At 43.6% G+C, this 24,007-nt stretch overlaps 1 protein-coding gene across 1 annotated transcript in view; it reads left to right on the plus strand.

The window, feature by feature from the left end:
- The first annotated feature begins 6,518 nt into the window (after nucleotides 1-6,518).
- tgfbr1b (transforming growth factor, beta receptor 1 b) overlaps nucleotides 6,519-24,007 on the plus strand; it is a 54,459-nt gene continuing 36,970 nt past the window's right edge. Inside the window, exon 1 of the mRNA XM_070852651.1 lies at nucleotides 6,519-6,594. Coding sequence (XP_070708752.1) covers nucleotides 6,531-6,594 — 64 coding nt within the window. The 5' untranslated portion in view covers nucleotides 6,519-6,530. The remainder of the gene's footprint in view (nucleotides 6,595-24,007) is intronic.

A 24,007-nucleotide genomic window follows, 5' to 3' on the forward strand; every position in this document is an offset into this window, starting at 1 on the left:
GGTGACAAGCTAAAGCTCACATGCTGGTGATGTTTTCTTACAACATCGTCCTCAATAATGCTCCACTGAATCAATGCAGTATAAAAGATGAAGCCTCAAAGACTAAAACACACATTCACAGTACATAAAACCATAATAAGCCACAGTGTGAGCATGATTATTTATGCCCTGCCATGTCATTTACTAAATACAGTGGGTGTACGTTGGAATCAAAGCTGCTCTCTTCAGTTTAGCATATTTCCCCATGCCCTACTCACTGTTAAATACCTTGTACATTACAGCGAGCCTGAGCGCCATGCATAATGTAAATGGATACAGTGTAGGCAGACAGATTACCCCCGCTACAGGCTCCTCTGTTAAAAGGTGTTTTAGCAGAGCACTTTTAGCTTTAGAGGAAATCGACATCTGGAGAATATCAAGCTTTTAGTCTGCCCTCAATCTTCAAAATCAGCACAGAGATTCCTCTCGGCTTCAAAGGTTTTTAAAGTTCCCACCTCCCAGTGAGGCTATTAGTCATGAGGAGAAGTCTGGAAGATGATTCCGTATATCAGTTGCTCCTCAAACCAAGTCGCTGCAAAGACACTATAGAAGGAACTTGATCTGACAGGCGTGGACGTTGCCAGGAAATGAATGCTGTGCCATAAAAAGGTGTTAACTGCTCCGACCCATGCTGCCCCGAAGAATATTACACAGCACACTGAGTATCGCAAATAGGTCAGGAGCTGCTGCATCTGCTGCGAGGCGCCAAAGAAACGAGTCAACCAACGATCAAACAGCAAAGGAAGTTCTGTGAGCAGGTCATAATAATCATTATTCTGGGTGCAGCAGCAGGGCAAAAACTGCGAGGTCCATCCTCTGGTGAGCATGACGCTCAGCAAATTGATGCAATCCTGAGTTTTGATATTTATGTATGCATACTGTATATATTTCTATAATTGATACGGTGTAAATGTGCTCTCTAAGTTCAAAAGTGACAACCCTGTCCCTTAGAAGTTAGATTTATATGCAGCTAATTTGCAAGAAGCAAATACACTTTGGAAGTAATGTGATGGCACCTGGATTACATTTCCTATCAACATGATGAGGACATGTTCATTGATGCCAGTCGCAGTATGTTTAAAGTACACGGATCAGTAAAGAGTCCACACTCAGGATTCAGTATGCTGCCTCCCTATGACTGTGAGGCAGAGTATAATGTATAACACTTCTTTCTCTCTTTCAGTCAGGGTTTTAAGTGTTGGTCAACCGATGGTAACAAGAGAGGAAAGCTCGGGAGGCCACCGCAGTCATCCTCTGGGTACCATGAATGTTTTTACCACATCTCAAAGAGTCTCCCTGTATTTGTCACAGTGACCTGAACCAAACTGTAAGAAGTACCATCTGGGACACTAAGATAGGACCTGAAGGTGAGGGTCGTCTCACAGACTGTCAGGCTGGTGGTTTGATAGTGTTGATATTTCAGAAAGAATTATTTGTTCTTGATTATCTGATATTTCTGCAGTCAGACGCTCTGAGCAGAGCTGCTGGAAGTCACAGACCCACACGGTAAAGACTCTGAGGCACTGTGTGATGTACAAATGTAATAAGAAAGCAACTGTATCGATGAACGGTAAAGCAGACATTGCATACGGATATTGAAGGAATTCTTAAATCTGGAAAATTGCATTAAATTAGAAGTTATGTTTTGAATGAAGATAGGTTTGCTAAATCTTTATAGTCATCTGTTTTTCCTCTTGAAATCTCAGTTTCTTATTCCTCTTGTATCACAGTGATGAGTTGTATTGTCAAAACCAAATATAGGTAAAAAAAAAAGAAAAGTAGTAAAAGTGTCTTGGTTTTTGATTTTAACGTGTTTTTCCCCTTTGCTGTATACGTTTAGCTATTCTCTAAAAACAGTTGTTCAGTGATATCTTACCTCACGGTACAAATAGCAGGATTACCAAAAAGTAGCCTGCTGATGCCTTCAGTTGTCTCCGCCTGTGCTGTGACCCTGAAAGTGGAGTCCAAAGCAATCTCTCGATTCTCAACGAGACTCTAGTTTTACTTTGATGACAGAGGGTATCTGAGATTACTTTGATTTCAGGTATGTGAGACATCAGTTGTAAAAGTCATATTTTGGTGGCAGTAGTGCAGAAATGACAGGTCCACCAGTGAAGAGCCATCGCAAGCACGGTTCCCCACTGTACACAGACTAGTTGGTCAGTGAGGGCACTGGAAATTCACACACTGAGCTACGACTGAACGCAAAAACTTAGCTTCTAGTATTTCTAAACTGGGTCCTGATTTTTCCATATTTTGGGTTCCACATGACGAGTAGCTACAAAAACCTTTGGAACTGATCCGGCATATTTTCTTTGTTTCCTCCAGCGTTTGGTAACAGCTGGTGTCAGAGTCTTTGTTAGGGTCAGGTCCGATTCTAAAATAAAAGCAGAGGAGTGGAATGACTGGCAGACCTCCATTCACACCACCAGATATCAGGGTGGGGTCCAAGAATGAGCCCTGGACAGGGCACGGTCCATTCCCTTTAGTTAAACATTATGTGACACACAGCCGCACTGTGTGTGTGTGTGTGTGTGTGTGTGTGATGATATGATATTATAAATAAGTGCAGTTCAAAGCACTCCAAAGTTAAAAGAACTCTAATATTACTCTGGAGGACAAATATGAGGTTTGAAGAACATTTTTAACTGTGAGTATGATCTGTCCTCCTGCCTGCAACATTATCATTTATTTATCCAATGCATTTTTCATTACTCTTTATTTATTAACATGGACCGGTGCTTAAGCAGCCTAGAGTCTGTTATAATATAACCTCCTGTGATCGAGATCTGTGTTCCACAAAGGTGGAATTTAGTTTTCCTCTTCAAATTTTGAAGATAAAATATTTTATACATTTTATGTGTTTGATGATTCCAAGCCTGTTCCACCAAATACAAAATACTATCAAACTCACAACAGTTTATTTTAATTCCAAAATGCCAAAAACTCAAGTGTTTTTCATGTCGCAACAACTAAAAAACAACCAGAATAAACTCACTGTACAAAAAAAACACAGTGGGGTTCTTTTCCAAGTACTCTAAAATACCATCAATAAAACACTGCTTCAGTCAAATATTCATTTTGATAAAGCTACAATGAAAATATTGATACGAAAATGAAAGCTAGTCAGGATATAACAGAGCTGTGCTTTCTTTTCCAAGGCTCCAGTAGTGGTTAAAGGTACGATAGAAGATGTATGAACCCACATCAGATCCTCCTCCTTTGATTCAGAATTTCTACAGCTCTCGTCATCCCTCAATCGTGTCAGTGTCTGCATTCATTTTTGATTAAATACGTCTATGCTTCCAATATCCTCTGACGGGGAAAAATGAGTGGTGCCAGCTCCAGGCCTGGGCCTGTGCAGCAACACATCTGAGGAGCTTAAAATACACATGAGAAAGAAGAGGAAATTGATTGAATATGAAGTGACATCTCATCAGAGTAGATCTTTTCAGGGGTCGGTTTTCTCGGTGAGACAAAGGTTAGTTGCATACAGTGTGCACTTAGAGAAAGAAGGAAAGGAGTGGGCATGAAAATGAAATGACATGAAACGCTGATTTTTTCCTGCATGTTAGCACACTTTGCTAACTAAACACACTGTAAACAGACAGCGCTTACATCGTGTTTCATGTTCACACACACACACACACACACATGCGCGCTGACGGTGATAGAGGTGCAATGCAAAGTGCTGGCCTAGCCAATGAGGGCAACCGAGGGTTCGGCGTCTTGCCCAAAGATTCTTTAACATGTGATGGGGAGGAGCTGGAGATCGAAGCGCCAACCCAAAGATTAGTGGATCCCCCCTTGTGTGTGTGGACTCTGAACGCCTGTGCCAAACTGTGATAATCAGTCCAGTAGATGTTGAGACATGTCACTGAGGACACTAGAGGAAAACCCAACTGACCCCAATATCATTCTCTGGGCACCATGAGTGTCTGACTTCATGACAATCCATCCAATAGTCATTGAGATACTTCAGTCTGGACCAAAGTGGTGGACCGACCAACTAAACATCATTGCCATACTCGAAACAAGGCCACTACTGCAGCTAAACACTCTGATGTTGTTGCCCAGAATTAACACAAGATGTGAGACTGAAGCGTCCATCCATTTAGCCCTCACTGACCCCCCTCACCTTTCCGCTGTCGGCATCCTGCTCGATGCTTTTCTTAATGGAAGCTTGTCTGTTCCATGCAACAGACAAATGGTATCAGTCAGAAATGTTGCAGAAAATGGTGAAAATTGCTGGTGCTGTGGACTGTCCATTAACACTGAGCCACGAAGGGCACACAAAAGCTTGTCACTATCTCGTGCCCTCCTGAAAGTATCTGTGCACACAGCGTACTATCCCCTGTGCTCCAGAAACTTGGAGGAAATGTTTCTTTTGCTCTCCAAACTTTAGACTGTTAGTAGTTCTGGGACTAAAATGGTAAATGGTCTGTTTTTGTACAGCTCCTTTTCTAGTTATTTCAACCACTTTTACATCACATTCACGCATCACGCATACAGGAGGAATCTAAGCTGTGTTGTTTCACACACATTCACACGTTGGAGATCAGTGTGTCGCCCAAGGACACCTCGACATGCAGAACCCACCGGTTAGATTACACGTCACTCATCTCTCTTCTCCCCCTCATATCTGTGACAAACCAGCACCACGTGCTTCACAAGATACCAGGAAGCAGGGACCAAGTTTGCACATGAAATATTCTCGGCGAGATTCCCCGTCGACTGCTTGGCCACTTGAGGGTCTCAGTAAGTTGAGGTTTCAGAGCAGTGGAACAGCACTTAAGATGGTAGCAGAGATTCTCTTGAATGAGAATGCCAAAGTGGATGAGGACATAGCAAAATGACTGTGCACTCTCCTATCCTTCACCGTGATGGACAGACCTTTGACCTTCTCACTCCAGACAGAACCACGGGGGGGAGGTCGAAACGTATATTGAAGGAATATTTACCACCTCGACTGAAGCTCCAATCATTGATTCTGTTCTGCAAAGTGTTCTTTCTCTGCCCATCACCTCTTTTCCTTCGTCTCATCACTCTATGCTCAGGGCCACATTGTCACTGACTTTTCATTTACTTACTGTTGGCTGCTAGTAATTTTGTGATTAAAAATCCGAGCTTTTTTTATTCCGAACATTGCAAGTCACTCTGGGTGACTGTGTCAGCTGAATGCCAAAATTGCAAATGCAGATGAAACAGATACAGGCACTAAAACACAAACAGAGTTTGATTATTGCTAAGAGCAGGTGGAGCCTTTGTATGTGTGTGTGTGTGTGTGTGTGAGTGTGTGTATGTTTGGGGGGGGGGGGATGTCAGAGGTGCCTTGGGGCTTAACAACATCTGTTTATGTGAATATTGAGAATTCTTAAAAAATAATCCTACATATAATTCATACACATTTACATAATCATATGTTACACTGTTCATTTGACCAGCAGTATAATTCGTATTCTCCATCTTTTAGCCACCAACTCCAATAAATATGCATGAGAGTGTAGTAGCCTCTGTGTGTGTGTGTGTGTGTGTGTGTGTGTGTGTGTGTGTGTGTGTGCGCGCGCGCCTGTGCAGAGCTCAGTTGGACATCAAATAATAGGCCACCATCAATCTCTGTCACAGTCTCCAGAGAATAGGGAGAGTATGTGTGAGTGTGAGTGTGTGTGTGTGTGTGTGTGTGTTTGTGCACTGGGTGGTGGGGGAATGGTCAAGTGTGTATGCGCATGTGTGTGTGAGTGTGTCTTCTAAAGAGAAGGAGTAAATGTAGGCGAGACAAAGGGAGGGTTGTGGGCTTAAGAACAATGCATGAGGGTGTTTGTGCAGTGTGTAATGTGCTGTGATTGTGTAGGGCGTGTGTGTGTGTGTGTGTGTGTGTGTGTGTGTGTGTGTGTGTGTGTGTGTGACATATGGACCATGCACATGGGTCAAGCCGCAGCATGTCATTGAGGATATCTTATCTGGGAAGAGTGGCAGGAATAATAATGTTATCCCTGGCTGGTGATAGCTAGAGCCACGGTGGCACTCTTTTTCTGTCTGACAAAATGACATGAGCTTCCTCTCTGGCCTCCTCCATCACACACATCCACAGTTTTCCTACATGTCCAGCTTCAAGTGCAGTAAACTCTTAAATAGCTCAAAGTGTAAAAGTTCTGTGCAATAGCAGCTCGTTTTAGGAGTTAGCAGTTTTGTTGGTGATTGTTAAAAGATCGTGCCAGAACTCGCTGTTCTCGTTGTAGAAGTAATATAAGTGGAACCTGATAAATGTATGTTTTCTCATTATAGTGAATAGCAACAGGGTTTGTTTACAGCAATGGTGGAGTTGCCTCAGTGGGGCGGGGTGTGGCAGATCTCTCCACCAATCACTATCGATCTTCCCTCGAGCAAGAGCTGGAGAGGCGGGACTTGCGGCTTTACTAGCTAATCAACGTGTAGCTTCCTCAGAGCTGGGAGAAGTTAGCAGTCGGCTGCCAGTCTGGTCCGTAGCCACGATGGATGTAATACCATGCCTTCTGCTCGTCCTCCTGTTCTGGACTAGGATACGTGAAAATACCGGTAAGTGCCCTTAAATGGACAACCCCGGGTTGTGTTTTGTGTTTCTCGCGTGTTTCTTGCAAGTTACTGTCTCGTGTCCGGCCAGTTCCGCTAGAAAAGCTCTTTGTTCAAGAAGCCCGAAGAAGCAGAGTGTGTCTAACTAAGATGGCGCAGGGTCGGTGGCCAGCCTGCTGCTGCTGCCTGGCTCAGGAATGTTTATTGTCTGGGGAAAAACAGGAGCAGGGAGCTAAAAGTCACACTGGGTTTAAGAGGGACGACGTCTGGAGCTCAGGAGCACAAATGACCTCGTATCGGCCGGTTTGGGTCACAGCTTTTTGGGTTCTGCTTTGCAGACAAAGACCATCGGACTCCGTCCGGTGCAACAGTCCTCAGTTTCGCAAATACAAAGTTGGCAGCATCACTGAGGGGATGTTTGCTTTTTGTCAGGCGCTGGTTGCTCATTTACCCTGTGATGGAGGAGGTCCCGTCGTAGGCGTCAGCTGAACAGCGTAACTTAACTTTGTGCTACCTGCGGGGAACATGTCGGTCGTCACCGTTATCTGTCGGTCCAACACAGTTTCTCCTCACCTCTCTGTCTCCGCCACATCGCTCGCGTTTTAACATCCACGTCCTCGCTCCCAAATGTTTTGGGCAGAGTGAATCCCTGACTGTTGTGGAGTCCGGTAAACCTCGTACCAGTCCTGACCCGTCTCCCCTTTGTCTCATTAGTTAGTGAACTAGTTAATAAGCGGTGTTGGTTTAGAGCTGTTCGACAGATACACATGTGTCCTAACTCTGGACCGTCAGGTTAGCCCGTTAGCTTGTAGCTGCTGCCGAGAGTAGCGTGGAGCTGACAGCGGGGTGTTTCACCGAACCTTAACGAGTGTTCGGGAAATGACTTCTTCTTCTTCTTCTTCTTCTTCTTCTTCTTCTTCTTCTCCTTCTTCTAAGTGACATTGGGCTCCTTACTCCAGACGTGCTGCATAGTGGAATTTGGCCCGCAGACACCGCGGTTAAGCGGCTAGCTGTCAAAATGTAAGGCACACTTCCCTCCGTACTTCTGCATCTCCCCAGTCACAGAGCACCGGGTGCGCCAAACTCCATTCAAAATGTGGCACATTTTAACGCTGCTTTGTACCGTTCAATCTTCACCCATTTATCGAAGTCTTCTAGGTGAATTTGGCTCACAACATTTCACTAAAAGTCGACTTTGCAAATAGCTTTGCAGCGATTAGTTCACTACGTGTAGTTAGTAGTTGAATTGTTGAAATAAGAGCTTCTTGGCGTGGAGGCTCGTGTAATGTGGCGTTCGTGGTTAACGATAAGCGGTGTTCAATTACCTTACCTAGATTTGTGAATGGGATTCGGTGTTGATAGCTGCTCATTAGAGAACACCAGAGATGCCCCGCTCGCCGCCGCCGATACCATTCATGCCGACTCTCCTTGCGCTGACATTTTTATTTTCATGTTGTAACGGAGCTGTGCGCGTTTGTCTTTTTTGCGGTGATGAGCTTCCAGTCAAAGGAAGAGGCCTTTCATACAGCTACAAGCAGCCGATGGTGTTTTTTCCTATTGACTCTCGCCTTTCCTTTGTGTGACATTCCTTTGTGTGTGTGTAGAGAGAGAGAGAGAGAGGGAGAGAGAGAGACAGCTTCATCATGAGAGGAGGGGAATGCTGTTCAAACAGCATACATAAAGATCTCATCAGGACCATCATGTCCTCATATACCCCCTTCGCTGCCTCAGATGCAGGCCGTTTATTAAATTGATATGTTGGCTCAGGGACACACAAGGAGGGGTGGGGGTTGAGATTCGCTTCCTTTGTCCAGCAATAGGATTGTCATGGTGTGGGTCCAGTGGAGCCGCATCATTTCCATCAGAAAAGAATCCAATATTTAAGATGAAGAGAATCTGGACCACAGAGCAGAAAGAAGCATCGGTGCACATTTCAGCTGTTACGTGAGAGATGTGAGTCTCAGGCTGTGTGTTACATTTTTCACACAGTCACAAAAAGATGGATGTGATGAGGCAGAGAGCACCTTCACTGACACCTTTCCATGTCATGCTGCCGTTCAGTGTCCAGGACCACACCCCTGCAGCTCACACACACTTGCTTTAGCACCATTCGCATACAGCAGTGCGCTACACATGCAAAAACATCCACACACGTCCCGGCGCTGGCAGTGGGCTAAATTAGATGGTGCACTATAACTCTCCTCACCCTACCAGCCCCCAGTCCCAGTCCTTCCTGCTTAATAAGCTCTGTCCTCGTGCTCTGTCACTCATTTCTCCCTCTCACCCCGCAGCCCCCCTAGCCCCCAGTTTTATTTGTCTGCTCTGAGTCTTGTGCTGCTCACCCTGCCCCCTTTAGGCATAGTAAGTAAATGGGCCACGTTTAGCTGGAGTGGCTCGTAGAAAGGCTGAGTGTTGTGTCAGCACTCTCAGCCACTGTCAGGGGAGACTCCAAGTCAATGCTGACTGTCCCTGACAACAGAGGATGTGAGGGATCGGTCTTGGATGTTCTCTCAGCTCTGCTCGCTCCAGGGTTGCTGCTCGTCATGAAATAGCCTGAAACAACAAGGAATTTAGAGAGGTGTATCCTGCAGTGTGTCGTACTGACATACTGCAAAGCATGCACTATGTAGTGAGGTTCCACTGCTTTTGTATGTTGAATCTGTGACTCTCTGTGTCACTAGAATACTTTACTAATGCTTTACTAATCCTAATACCAGTGACTACTTTGTAATTTGAATGTTTTAGAAAAGGCCAGTGCAACGGTCTCAAGAGATGTAATACTTTAAGTGCTTGGTCATTGGAGCTGTCTCATTGATGTCCATGATTTGTCCATTCTGAGTAACTCCTCTGTTTTTACTGAGTGTTGACACGTGCACTAGTGTCCCACTGATTGATCAGGTTTTTGTAGTATTCCTGTTTTGTATTGTTAATGTGAACCATACATTTTCGTTTCAGAAACCTGAATGAGCCCATTTCTCAGTTCTGAGAAATCCGATATGTCACCTGACGCACTCAACGTAGCACTGAAATGATTAGGCAATTGATTGATTAGCTGTTCAATGTACTAATTTAATAGATTATTAATGTAAGGTGCAAAATTAAGGATTCTTGAATCCTTAATGTTGAATTCCTGAATCGTTGGGTCTCTCTCTTAATGAAAGAGTTTGGTCTAGACCTGCTCTTTATGGAAAGAGTCTTGAGATAACACTGTTATGAATTGGAGCTATATAAATAAAGATTGATTGATTGTCAGGCATTTGTCAGACCATCATTGGTTCCAGTTTCTGTGACAATGTGCAGCTTTTGTTGCTCTTCTATGACATTACATGGAATACATTTGGCTTTCAGGCTGCCGGTGGGACAGAACAGGACATTTTAAAATAGAGTTTGGACGATCCAACCCAGTATCGGTATCGGCTTCCAATTCGGATGTAAATCACTGATCGGATGTCAGACTGCTGTCATCGCTTCATGTACCAATCCAGATCCCATAGACTGCTGATGTTTTTACGATTTAGAAACATGTGATAATGCAATTTAAATCCATAGCCAAAATGTTATGGCAATGAAGCTTAATTATATGGCTCTAAAATTAAGCTAAATTCTGTGGTAATTTACAACAACAAAAAATAGCAGTAATACCACTCTGAGCCAGCGAAATGACTTCTCAGAGACAGCCCTAGTTGCTGGCCCGTTCCAAAAGAACAGAGGATAGTATGGGATGTAAACCAACCATTGTTCATGCTCAACTGCTGAGGTGTATCCGTCTGTATAAAAATAACTGGCCGAGATGTTAAGGAATCAAGACACACCTGCATGCTGGTGATACAGGGAAGAGAATAACCTGGTTTCTCATGCTCCATGTGAATGTCATGTCCCAAATAAGATTAAAGGGTAGACACTAGCTTTCATGTAAACATGCTCATTGTGTGCATGATGGGGACAAAGTGTCCAACAATTTTGCCCTCCAAAATCAGGGAATTTTTAGTCTGCACACTTGTGTTTTGAAGCAGTCGTAATTTCCACTACTACTCGAAGTAGGTTAAAAATAGTTTGCTGTCCTCTGGGGATCATGGCCAGGCATTGAATTTTGAAAGTGACGTAGTAGAGCTGAATGCTCTTGGGATATCGCTGTGGACTGATTGATGCTTATATGATACTAACAGTCATCTGTAGTCCAAGTGTAGGTGAAGTCAGGAGTGTTGACTCCATTAGAAAAACAGGAAGTAATGTTTTTCAGTAAGGCAGTAGTCATGGGATTATCATCAAGGCCACCGTGGTAGCTTTGCTTCCTCTTTTCTGTGGGGTTCTTAAGCTACGTTGTGCTGGGTTTTATCTTAATGCAGAGACTGTAAAAATTCCACTCCGACTGCAGAGAGTTGATATTCGGCGCTTTCATCTGCACCATGTTCTTGCCCCCCCGCCCCCAGCTGCTGGGGGCCATTTTTGTGGCTGTTGTGTGTTCCTACGAAATGCTTGTGTAGCGTTGTTTTTCCTGGGTGCTGTTGCTGTCACTACTAGCAGGAGAGGAATGCCAGGCATGCGGGTGACCCTGGACGCCCGTTGTCCCAACCCAAGGAACCACGACTAATTTGAACGGTTGTAGCCATGCCAGTGGCTATCGGATTGAAAGGCACCAGTGCGTTAATGAATGGCCCCCCACTCTGCTCTCCTTCATGGGGAGGCCAGGGAATCACATGCTCTACTGCTGATTCTGGGTTGGTGAGAAGTGAAAGTTATGTCAAATGGGAATAAGAATCTGAAGAACGTACAGAATCAAGCATTAATAGTTAATCTCTCTCTCATCAGCTCTGGTTTATTTTAGTCTCAAATGTTAGACACACATCCAGAAAGTCCTGCCCCCCCTCCTCAGTAGAGTGATCTATTGCTTTGCTGTGTTACAGTGAGATGCTGTGAATCAAACACAGAGGGTAGGCTGCAGCAACTACACGTTTTATAGCATTTCTTTTCCAGACTTGGCTTTGTGACAGAAAAAGGACCTGCATCTTAAACACGAAGCCTCCGCCCAAACCACCTCCTGCCAAGCCAGAGCACAACAGATTGCCCCGCTTGATTCAGTTTGCTTCTTCCAAAGAAATGGCGTGAAGGAAGGATGGATTATGATTTTTGAATATAATAGATTGAATCGTTTATGCGACTGTCATCTTGTTTTGAAAATGTATTTCCACCTGTTTTTACTGGCCCCTGGTAGTACACGGAATTTTCAGTAGCTTGATCCTGGAAGTTGAGATGAAGCCAGGTCGGTGTGGGTGTAAGCGGTCACTAACACATTTTTCATTGCTAAGGCAGCCTGAGTCCCATTTCATCCATGCAACTGCCCGCGATCCAGACATTAATGCTATGAGCACCCTTAGGTTACCTTAGCTCTCATCCTGGCTCTCTCTCCTCCCCTATTTCTGTTCTTAGTGGTCTGGCGATGCCGGGGGTAACAATCATCCACTTTAATCCAAACACTTAATTGAAAAGTACAATGCCAATAAATACTCATTTAAAATAAATGAACCATATAAAAACAACAATGTAGTGAAGTTCGAGCAAGCTACGCCTGTTGTATCTGCTGGTTTTTTCCAGCACAGTTCACTGAAGAGGCAACAATAATAATATTGTGGCAGGGCTAACCCACGGGATGGATGCTTTTTTTCCTACCACTGCACTGAAGTATTCTGGTTATTGTAGGCCTTCCCAGTTACAGAACTGAATTAGAAGTTCAAATAAGCCTAAAAAGTAACTAAGTCATCCATCGTCAAACACTAAGTTAATTGTAATTTAGATGCATGCTTGTTTTGTACAGTGGGATCTCCCAGCAGAGCAAAAAAAAATCAGTAAAAAAATCTCTGTAGGCTACGGAGTAACGTCTCACCATTACACTCACAATATGTCAGTTTCAAAAATAATGTCATGTTTACAGCTGAAATGGATCTTTCTGTTGTAATCTACTAGAGGAAAATCACAAGCTTACTGCGCCAGTGTAGAGCAAATCGGAACAAGGCTCTGCAGCCTTTTAGCAGACATTTTGTCACTTTCTGTTCTGAACATAGAAAACATCAAAATGGTTGCTCTTCTGCAGCGTCTCAGCTTACAAATGCAGACTTCTGGCTACTTTTTTCTCACATAGGAGGCAGGTGGAGACTAGGTGCAGAATTTGCGGTGCATCTTGCCTGCTGTTTAGAATTCTCAAGATTGACATACCCATTGCCATTTTGGCTTTGAAACAAAAACTTGACGTTCATTCTACAAAGTCCCTGTGCTGATTGGTTAAGTTAAGGCATGATTTGCCTCCTATGCAGTCTATGGTCATGGTATCGTGAAGTGACTGCTGGTGCTGAGATGAGTCTTTGTTGACTCTACATATGGATGGAAGTGATAAAATGATGTAGCCCAAAACAAACACTTCTCTGTTGTTTTGTCTGTTCTTTCACCTCACGTTTCTCACACTCTTTTAAAATCTTTATTGTATAATACATTTACATCATACTTTGGCATTGCTGTGTCACGTATAAGACAATATGTAGGAAAGTAAAACTGAGCAACAAACACATTATGAAACTGAGTTACTTGGATGTAGAGCTGGTAGCACAGTGTTGCAAGCAGCCTGTAATACCCAGGCTTGTTGTGGATGCCTATAGGGCGAGGGGCCGGGCACCGGAGCAGCCAACCAGACAGTCAGCCGGTTGAGTGAACTGTGAGTCAGCTGCTTCAAACAGCACACCCCCCTCTGGCCTCCATTAACTTCCACCCCCCCACCCCGCACACTACCCTTGCTTCACTCAGGATGGTTTCTGTGTGTGTGTGTTTGTGACATTGTCATTTCTCTGACACTGCCCTGATGTTGGGTAGTCCGTCCATCTTAAACAGTGCTGTGCAGAAGGAGAGGGTTTGCTCACTGGAGTGAGGGAGATTTGTGAGGACTGGCACTAAAGACTCAATGATAATATCCATATTCATGTTAATCAACCCAGATTCTCTGTGTGCTCAGAACTTATTGGAGTTGAAACAGTATCTAATCAAACTATTTCATTGGTGTCAACATGTGCTTTAGAAGTAAAAGAACATGAAGGAGTGAAGATGAAGCATCTCAGTAAAGGAGGGGCCACACGTTAGTTTGTGTGACCTGAACCACCAAATGACTGAGAAACAAACTAAAGGCAGGGAGGAACACACAAAGAAGAACCTCAAGTGAGAGAATCTACAATGAAATGTATTATAGAGCAGAATCACAACAGAACATGACATGAACCGGACATACCTTCATATATTTGCCATTTTGTCATATATATCAAGAATCAAGTTTTCAAATGCACCTCCTTTTGGAGAGCGTTTCCAAAAGTACTCTACACAGGGAAAAACCAAGCTCTCTGCTTCATGATGCTGTAAGTTTCTGCTGGAGTGGATTAGACTCCCATTGAATCAGAGTGTCATTGAAACAACCGGGACAGTCTTGTCCTGTAAAGCTGGCCAGCTTGAGAAACGCTGTTTTGTGAAGTTATCTGTGTTAGGAAATGATGGGTATTATTTTGTTTGACTCCTTGATCAAGGGCTCTACCGTGTATGGTTTATCATAAGTGTGTGTGTGTGTGCGCACTGTGTCTGGGACGGAGCAGCTGCCAGGGTGCAGGCTGTCTAACCTTTAGATCAAGCTGCTGCATATTTATGAGAGCAGTGGCTGAGACAGATGTACTGCCTCCTCCACCCCGCCTACTCTCAATCTGCGTGGCCATCCATACCTTCCCCTCTGTTTTGTAGGAACAGCTGCCTCAGCTTTATCTCATCTTTTACCATAAAGAGGCAGGTTGCAAGGCACACACATTGTTTTCATGAGGAGCTGCAGTCGAAGCAGCCGCCTGAATACTGTGTACGTCCAAATGCAACACCGTAAAAACAACCAGTTTCTCCACCACAGAATTGTTTTGCACAATAACACAAAAATCGGAGGACATACTGTGTACTATATATTACAGAAGTATTTGCAGACTATACTGAAAGTCTGCCTGCTGCTTTACTTCCGCCAGGCTTTTCAGGCTAGCTACCCAGGCTCTCTCATAGTTAGGTTTCCTGTCCAAACCTGCTCATTGGTCTCATTTGCCCAGTGTCTAAGAGAGTGTGTTGTATCTGTTCTAGTGTGAGCCACAGTTTGGTTTACACCACGTCTCTGAGCTGTGGCTCCAGCTCCAACCTACAAGGACAAACAATTCAGCGGGGCAGATAGCAGCCTTTCTCCTCTGCCCTGTCTTTGTGTGTGTGGTTTGGGGGGCTGGGGCTTGGGTCACCTGGGTCTGGGCCTGTGGGCCCCTTCGGTCAACACACACACATTGAGAGAGCACATCTGGTATGGACAAAGGGCCGTCCTTAATGGAGCTGAATGGGTGGAAGGGGGGTGGGGTGGATGGGGCCATGACCTATGGAAATGACTCTGGGAGCTGAAAGGTCCCACTGAATAAGGGGGAGTCAACACACTCTCTCTCTCACACACACACACACACACATATAGATCTAAGAAGCGGAGCTGGGGCAGGGCAACATGTGGAAAGTAACACGTAGGTCTTTGCTTTCCTTTTGAGCTTTAGCGTTGAGCATAAATGCGGTGTGATATTTATGGGTATCCTGTGTAGGCTGTTTCTCTTAAGCTGGATCAAACAGTGTACTGTGAGGAAATTAAATAGTTACAGAGCAAGGTGTGTATAAATGTGAACATTCATGTTTTAAAGGTGTTATGAATACACATTAATCAAATGTACAGAAAAATCTGTATATAACTGATGATTCTTTGAACTGCACCAGGCTGTGCTGGTGTCTGTGCTTTACAAGTGCTGTGGTCAGATGACAGATGCACCCTGCCACTAACTCATCTCAGTAACTTAAAAGAAGGGTCAGAAGGACAAACGCAACATCAACACCATTTAGCTATGCACTACGTTGGCCGTTCAGATACAATGGCACTAGGTAGACTGTCTTGTGACCAGTAGTAGGAAACGTGAACCCGTGTGTCTTGTTTTGTAGCAGGGTTGCTGTACTGTGGTGAAGCCCGCACTGCAGGTTAGCACCAGCTGAATCAGAAAACCCCCCTCACATCCTTCCAGACAGATATAGTACATTGCTTTGGTTTCTCAAATACAATTAAGGCTCAGATTGCATCGTCATTTCTGGATAAGCAACATACACAATCCAGCAATCATCTTTACCTCTGATAGAGCATTTAGAGAATGAAATAAAAATGGTTAAAACACGTCTGAGCCCTTCAGACCTCAACAGTGTAATAATAAAAGTAAAAAGAAGTGAAACACAGGCTTTCTGATCACAACGTCCTATAGGAGAACCAGTCCCTTTGCAAAGATTGTGGTTACTATGGTGATGAAAGTAATTAATTCAGCGCACGGCTGGGGTGAGGAGAGAGGTGTATTGTGTTCACGTGACTGCACATTTACTAAGGTGTTGCTTGTAGAGCAGATAATGAGATGCCCTGGGTGAATTAGATTAGAGCGTTTATGAGAGCTGAGGCACTACACTCTCCTCTTTGTTGTTAAAGACTTTATGTTTTTGTCATTGGGATCTATATCCAAGGTACTCAGCAAACAATTGACATAGGCAATAATCCATCAGTGGAACACAATAGAGGGCCCAGTGTTTGACTAGTCACTATCTTTCAGTCTGTTTACAACTTAACTAACTGGGTTTATGATTGCTTCCATTGGGAAGAATTCAGTCTACCAGTTTGTACTGTGATAAAATGATTTTGTCAACAGTACTCCTCGTGCTGCTCATTCAGGGTCATTTGCTGCTTTGTTTGCTGACTGGTGTTGTAGGTCTATGTTTGGAGAGGAGCTTCTGTGAAGTTCTCTGTCTCTTATCCGTTCGTGTTTTACAAACACGTCAATTTCTGTTATTTGCCTCGCTGGCAAAGCCAGCAGTTTCCTCTACAGGGGAGATGCCTTCCTCTAAAGGTTTGTCCAGATCAGAGGCGCCATGGTTGTGGATGAAGTGAGGCTGTGATGTGAACTGGGTGACGGTTCAGCTGGGACCGCGGCTTAATTTAGGACGAGTGTTTGAAATGCGAAACAGTGCTGCGCTTACAAATCCCAGAGAAAGCAAAGTACTTATCACTTTGATTCTCAGTCAGAGTGCCTCATGTCAAACTTTGGCTCCTTTTTAAATTTGAGGAGCTTGGCCTCGAAACTGACAGAGGCGCCTTGCCTCTTTCCAGGGACAGTGTTTCTCTGACTATTTGAAAATCGCACTATTCACTTCAATGAAACATAATATTGCCCTCTTGCATACTAAAAAAACCTGCAGCGCTACAGAAAACATTATACAGCTGTTTTCACAGTAGCATTAACCATGACTAGTTTAGAGCTCTTGTCAAGATGAAGCCAGACACCTGGCTCCATCTCAGGGCCCTGGATCAAGCTACTGCTCTTGATTGGCAGACCATATTCCGAGAAGACAGATGGAGCCAAACGCAACACAGATATGGATTTGTACATGTATATGAATAAGCTATATACATTGTTTTTATTCCATATTTGATCGTGTTCCATTCTAGCTGTAATGATCTGTATATGTAGTACATTGTGTGTGTGCATGAAGAGGCTACAACTTTCATTTCATTATGCAACAAAATGACAAACGGGCCTTGAATGAGATGAGATGAGGTCATGACACTTCACAATGATGATCACATTTTTGAGGACATTGCAGGGTTTATTAGAAATACTTAAGTTGGTCATTGAAACTGCTCTGAACTTCACTGGTACATTCCGTCTGAGCGTTGGTGAGGTGAAGGGAAAGGATACCCCACCCCAGCAACATCCTGTTCACCCTGCTGCTGTCTGGCCAGAGACACAGAAGAATCCGCTACCAGAACACAGAAGGGCAGCTTTCCTCAGGCTGTGAGATCAACTCATCCTCCACACTCCACCATAAAAATAGTGTTCTTGTATATAGCACACCACAGCTTACATTACAGTTTTATTGCGCAATCCTGTATTGTAGAATGTCAAATGGACCTTGAAGTTGTATTTACTGCAAGTGAAGAAAGTCAACTTAATTTAAATGGACTCAGGTAGACACAAGATACAGACTGGTTGGTCAATGATGACAATTTAATGATGCTTGTGGTTTAAATATTACTGTGTAGTAGGATGGGTGACGTGACTGTAGAAATGTGTCCACCGCTAGAGATTTGTCAGCACTGTTTCTACTGCAGGGGCTATTCTCACGGGATCCCGCAAATCCAGCTCCCTCACAAGGTAAAGTAATTTGGGCAGACACTGAGGAGGAGAGTGAAGCTATAGAAGCCTACAGAGCATGAGGAGGAGTTTTACTGTTTCAAGTCTTTTGTATGGAAGTACCAAATATAAGAAGAAAATAAACAAATCTGAGAAGTATGCTATGATTATTTCAAACCATGCCTTGAATTTGCAGAACAGTCCTTGTATCATGATATGAAATTACATTTACAGTGATAGACGTTTTACACACTTGGTGTATAGAGTACACTGGGCATCATGCAGCAAGAAGCATGATGTGACAAGTGCAAAGCCTGCTTTAGACTTGAGTGATTGTTGCAGCGGAAGTTGCTGAAATATCTAAAGCGGAAACAAACTCCTGGACATTCCAGCATTCGGCCCGCTGAGACGGTGCTTCAGACAGACATATATTGTATGCCTGGCAGCAGAATAATAGGTTCTTAATAGTCCCAGCTTTCGATAGACTACTAGCGAAGCCCACACACTCCCCAGAGTGTGCATGCTCCGTTGTGTTTCATTGACAGCACATTTTTGAGTGTGTTTACCACAAACAAGTTTCCTCCTAACAGAGGAAAGAAAGCTCTTCCAGTTGTGGAAATCTTGCAGAGTGAAAATAGTTTAGTAGGTTGGGACACAAAAGGTTATGGAGCCACAGCCTCTTGTTAAAAGGAGCTTCATTTTTGTTTCTCAGTGGAAAAAGCGAAGGATCAGATGGAGTCAGGGACGTTAGTCCCTCCAATTAGATATTCATTTTTGTTATATTTATTTTAGTTCATTTTTTTGTCTCAAAAGGATCAGACACCATGATAATTTTAACTTTTGAGATGTACGCTGTGCCAGGTTAGGTGACCATGGTGTCATAAATCCTTTCTGGGACTTTTCATGTCTGCTGAAAGACTGAAAGACTTATTCATAACTTGCGTGACTTATAAAAGTGATTGGGAAGAAACTCACAGGGACCAACTTCAGTGTTCCATCTGACAACTTCAACAACACGAGTTCATTTAAATACAGGTGTCTGAATGAAATTGGGGCTGGAACCCATCATGGTGACTAGGCAGGAAAAGTTAACTTCGTATAAGTTTGCCTAACTTGGTGAAAGAAAGTTAAAAAGTCATGTCCAGACATGCGTTTCTACCTGTACTCTTATAATTAGTGCTTCGGTTCATTTCAGTCAGATCCACAGGAAGCTAGGTAAACAACACACCTCAAAACACTTAACTGCTTCCACGCAATGATTAAAATGATGGCAAAATTGTGCCAAAGCAGTGGAAGATCTCTGCTGAGTCTGGATGATGGAGACAGCCTCTGTGTGCTGCAGAGACCCTGACCATGGACTGCTAGATAATGCAATTATTGCTTTGGACAGTTTAAGCCTGCGAGTGTGTGTATTTGCCCAGCTATGGGTACTTCATGGCTTTGCATTGGGGTTGTGGAATTGAATTGCTATTGATCTTTGCAATGTGAAACCATTGTCTTCTCTCTCCTGCACTCTGCTGTAAGTCGATGTATTAGACTAAACTTTATCCTCTCTTTTCATTGTAAGCGTCTCCTGGGGCTTCCACTCTGCTGGCCTGTAGTTGCAGCAATCAGTCTTTCTTTGCCTCACATTATCCTCTTCACTACCAACACTGTTATGATAATGGCTTATTTAGCCCTAATCAGATTGTCCACAATGAGGTTCAGGTTCATTTAGTGGAATTCTGAAAAACTGTCCAGCAACAAACGGCAACCAAAATAATAACAGCGACTACAGTACTGACAATAGGAATGTGACTAATAATGAGCAATATGGTTAATATATGAATAATAACAGGACTAATATTAGATTAGATATTGTTTATTGATCCCTTAGTGGGGAAAGTTTGCTGTTACAGCAGCTCAAGGGGACAGACAAAAGCACACAGTTAAAGAATAGAAAATTAAATAGCAAGAAAATTAAATAGCAATAATATAATATATATACAGTGGAAAAACCTATATACACAAAGAAACAATCATATACACAATGTAATTACAGAAAAAACGGCAACAGGGTGAGGTGGAATGGGATGTAAATTATTGCACAGTTTATGTAATAATAAAGTGCATAGGTGGTGGTTGTGGTTGTGATGGTGCAGCATTATAAAGTCTGACTGCAGTCGGGATGAAGGACCTGCGGAAGCGCTCCTTCTTACACCTGGGGTGTATCAGTCTGTCACTGAAGGAGCTGCTTAAGGCCCCCACAGTCTGATGCAGAGGGTGGGAGGTGTTGTCCATGATGGAGGACAGTTTGGTCAAGGTCATCCTCTCTCCCACCCCACCACCTCTATGGAGTCCAGGGGGGGGGGCACAGACTGTGCTGGCTCTCTTTATCAGTCTGTTGAGCCTGTTCTTGTCCTGCTCAGAACACCCCCCTCCCCAGCACACCACTGCATATGAGACCACAGATGCCACCACAGTCTCGAAGAAGGTCCTCAGGAGTGGTCTACTCACTCCAAAGGATCCTAGCCTCCTCAGCAGGTATAGACGACTCTGACCCCTCTTGTAGAGAGAGTCAGTGTGGTCTGTCCAGTATCAGTAAAGGTGGTGGCAGCCGACGATCCTCAGCAGTGATTCATGAAGCCAGAGAACCTCAGCAGGAGAACCAGGACCAGGATCCACAGGAATCAGAGAACCACAGCAGGAGAACCAGGACCAGGACCCACAGGAACCAGAGAGATGAGAAAAGCACAGAAAGGCTCCGGGGAAGATTCCAAGTTAGTAACAGACATTAAAGAGACATGAAGCATCAGGATGGAGAGGAAGAGGAAGAGAGAGGAGCCCAGTGCATCATGGGAGTCCTGGCACTCTAAGCCTATAGCAGCATAACTAGGGGCTGATCCAAGGCCTGATCCAGCCCTAAACTATAAGCTTTATCACTAAGGAAGGTTTTTAGTCTACTCTTAAATGTAGAGAGGGTGTCTGCCCCCTGAACCTAAACTGGAAGGAGATTCCACAGGAGAGGAGCCTGATAGCTGAAAGCTCTGGCTCCATCACTATTTTAGAGGACTTTAGGAACCACCAGTAGGCCTGCATTCTGGGAGTGCAGTGCTCTAGTGGGGTAGTACGGTACTATGAGCTCTTTAAGATATGATGGAGCCCAACAGCGGTTTCCATGGTTCCTAAGTTTGAGGGTAGGAGGGGATAAATTTAGTCTCTCATTGTTAGAATTTTTTCATTAAAGAAGCTCTAAAGGACCTCTAAAGGAACACAAGGATCAGTAGAGTCCTGGCTGACGTGCTGAACAGAAATCTAGGGCTGTTTTTATTTTCTTCTATTAATGAGGAGTATAGCTAGAGTTGAAAATGGCTGCAACTCCACCTCCTCTTCCAGAGTCTGGAGGTATGTGAGTATTAATATGACTGGGGGGAGTGGCTTCATTAAGGTTATATACACATACTACATATTCTTCATGGTGCAGCCAGGTTTCAGTCAGACACAATAAATCAATATGATGGTCTGATATCAGATCATTTACTAAAACAGCTTTGGATGGCAGAGATCTGATGTTTAAAAGTCCACAGTTAACCCTTCTGTCCTGTTTGACTTTGCCAGTGGTGGTATTAACTTTGATCAGATTTTTCTGCATTTTTCCTCTTTTTACTTTTGAGTTAATAGATTTAAATGATCTGAATGGTCGGGAGACGGGCACAGTCTCTATGGGATGTTGGGTGGGTGACTGTTCTAATGGAGAAGCAGAGAAGCGTGTAAGACTGCAGCTCTGCCTCCTGGTCTCAACTCTGGTGTGTCAAGTTTTGGGACAAATAAATTTAGCCATATTTCTAGATAAGAGAGCAGCTCCTTCCAAAGTAGGATGGATGCCATCTCTTCTAATCAGACCAGGTCTACCCCAATTGTCTATGAAGCCCACATTGTTTGCTGTGCACCACTTTGACAGCCAGCGGTTGAGTGATGACATGTATAGCTGCTGGTCAGATTGGGCAGGGGACCAGAGAAAACTATGACATTGTTGTCCGACATTGTTTTAGCATAATTACACACCAACTCCACATTCATTTTAGTGACCTCCGATTGGCGCAATCGGGAGTCATTCCCACCAATGTGAATTAAAATCTTACCAAATCTACGTTTATCCTTAGCCAGCAGTTTAAAATTTGATTTTTATGTCGCTCGCTCTGGCCCCAGGAATACACTTGACTATGGTCGCTGGCGTCGCTAGCTTCACGTTTCTGATTATAGAGCTGCTGATTGCACAATTGCCTCCCTGGTAATTTCACTCAGTTAAGCTGATCAAGCTGAAGTTGAATGGCCAGTTTGGCATGCCCTATTTCCAACTGGCCATTGCGCCCTTACAATAAAGTTCTGGATTTCATCATTTAAACTACTTGCGATCCCAATGTCTCCATTGTGATGCTGGACACCATCCGTAGCACGACATTTCTCCCACTTCTGCCAATATGAGTGTGATGTAATGGTAGCATACGTAAACACCGAACCTGTTTGTGAACAGAAGTTAATGTTATGTGATAAGCAGAAGCACCTAAACACTGTACAGTGTAAGTATTAAGTACACATGCTTAAACGTTTACCAGGATTTCACTCATTGCTGGGTGATCCAAGGAGTCCCACCTCAAACACAGCAAATAAACTACACTCTGCGCCATTATCAGTAAGGGAGGCAGAGGAAAGCTCAACATGGGTTAGACACACTGAGCAGGAGAGGGAGAGCGAGAAGCCAAACTGCAGCTAATTGTTGAATAGCACGTAGATGCCTGTGGAAGAATATAGCAATATGAGCTGGGTTGAGACAAGCAACAGGAAAGCAGTCAACTGGTAATAAAGTAATACATTTACTGCACATCAGGTCACAACTTCATCTAGGCAGACTGCTGTATTTTAGAGAATGAATCTGTATACCCCCTGATTTAAAATATGTTCCATTTTATTGATGTTTATTATGTTTAGACTTTTTTGTTATATGTAATTTAACTTGTTTGTTTTCATATTTTTGGGATTGAGACACACAAGCACAGGGAGAACATGTAAACTCCACACAGAAAGACCCAGGTTCAAACCTGGAACCTTGTTGCTGTGACAGCAAATGTGATAGCAACAACAGTGCTAACCACCGCTCCACTGTGCTGCCCTGGTACGTCGGTCTTCAAACTTATTTCACCTCAGGTCCAAGCTTGACAAGTTCTGCTGGCCTTGTTATTCATCTTTAGAGAGTAGCTTTTTGATCGTCTGCTAATAAAGAGCTTAGAGACTGATAGAGATATGAAGTAAATGCATGTCTTTCATGAATGCTTTTCAAGGTGTCAGGCAAGTAAACAAATAAGCCCCAGCAACCTTTTATACTTCACCTAAGACGTTTACTTTGGAAACATTGGAAAACTGCCTGCCCTTCCTTGAAGATGTCTCTTTGGCATTAACTTTGTGACTGTGTCAAACATAAACTCAGACCTTCAGAATATTTTCTGTGACTATATGCGCATTGAAATGATCAACTCATCATCAAGCCTTTGTAGAAGTCTGATAACAACCCAGTCATTTGAATCAGGAGTGCAGGGCAGTGGGCCTCTAGGACCAGGATTGGGAAACATTGCTTCATCTGAACAGTCTGGTGCCTTTCTGCATCTCTAACACATTATAAATGATTCTTTACCATGTACCAAAGGTCTCCAACCATGTTAGTGTAAGAACCACTCAAAAACGTCATCTACTGAGACTTGCCACACTTTCTCTTGACTTCATTAACGACTAAATGCCACATGCTTAAGTCATTGAATCAGTACCACCCTGACATGGTGTCGGAAAAAGGAACTGGAAATATATAGCAATCATTACCATGGTAGCAGAAGAAATTTACTGACATGTTCAATCTGCACTTCATCATATTCCAGGGGGTCGCAGGTCTAATTACCTTCACCAAATAGAGACAGACATATTAAACATGCAAAGGAAGACACCTTTAAATAAGTTTCTCATCTTCTTCAAGGATTCCTACTTCAAGATAGAATCCTGTCAAGAAAAACCGATGAATTATTGATCCAGACTTTGATCCAGCAGACTAATTTTGTTCAGCCTGTTTAAATGACTCAGCCTCTAGCCCTGTCATATATGATGCAGATAGTAGTGAGCAGCATCAAGACATGATACATGATTTAAAACAG

Source organism: Pempheris klunzingeri, chromosome 21, assembly GCF_042242105.1.
Source record: "Pempheris klunzingeri isolate RE-2024b chromosome 21, fPemKlu1.hap1, whole genome shotgun sequence".
In the NCBI taxonomy this organism is placed as follows: domain Eukaryota; kingdom Metazoa; phylum Chordata; class Actinopteri; order Acropomatiformes; family Pempheridae; genus Pempheris; species Pempheris klunzingeri.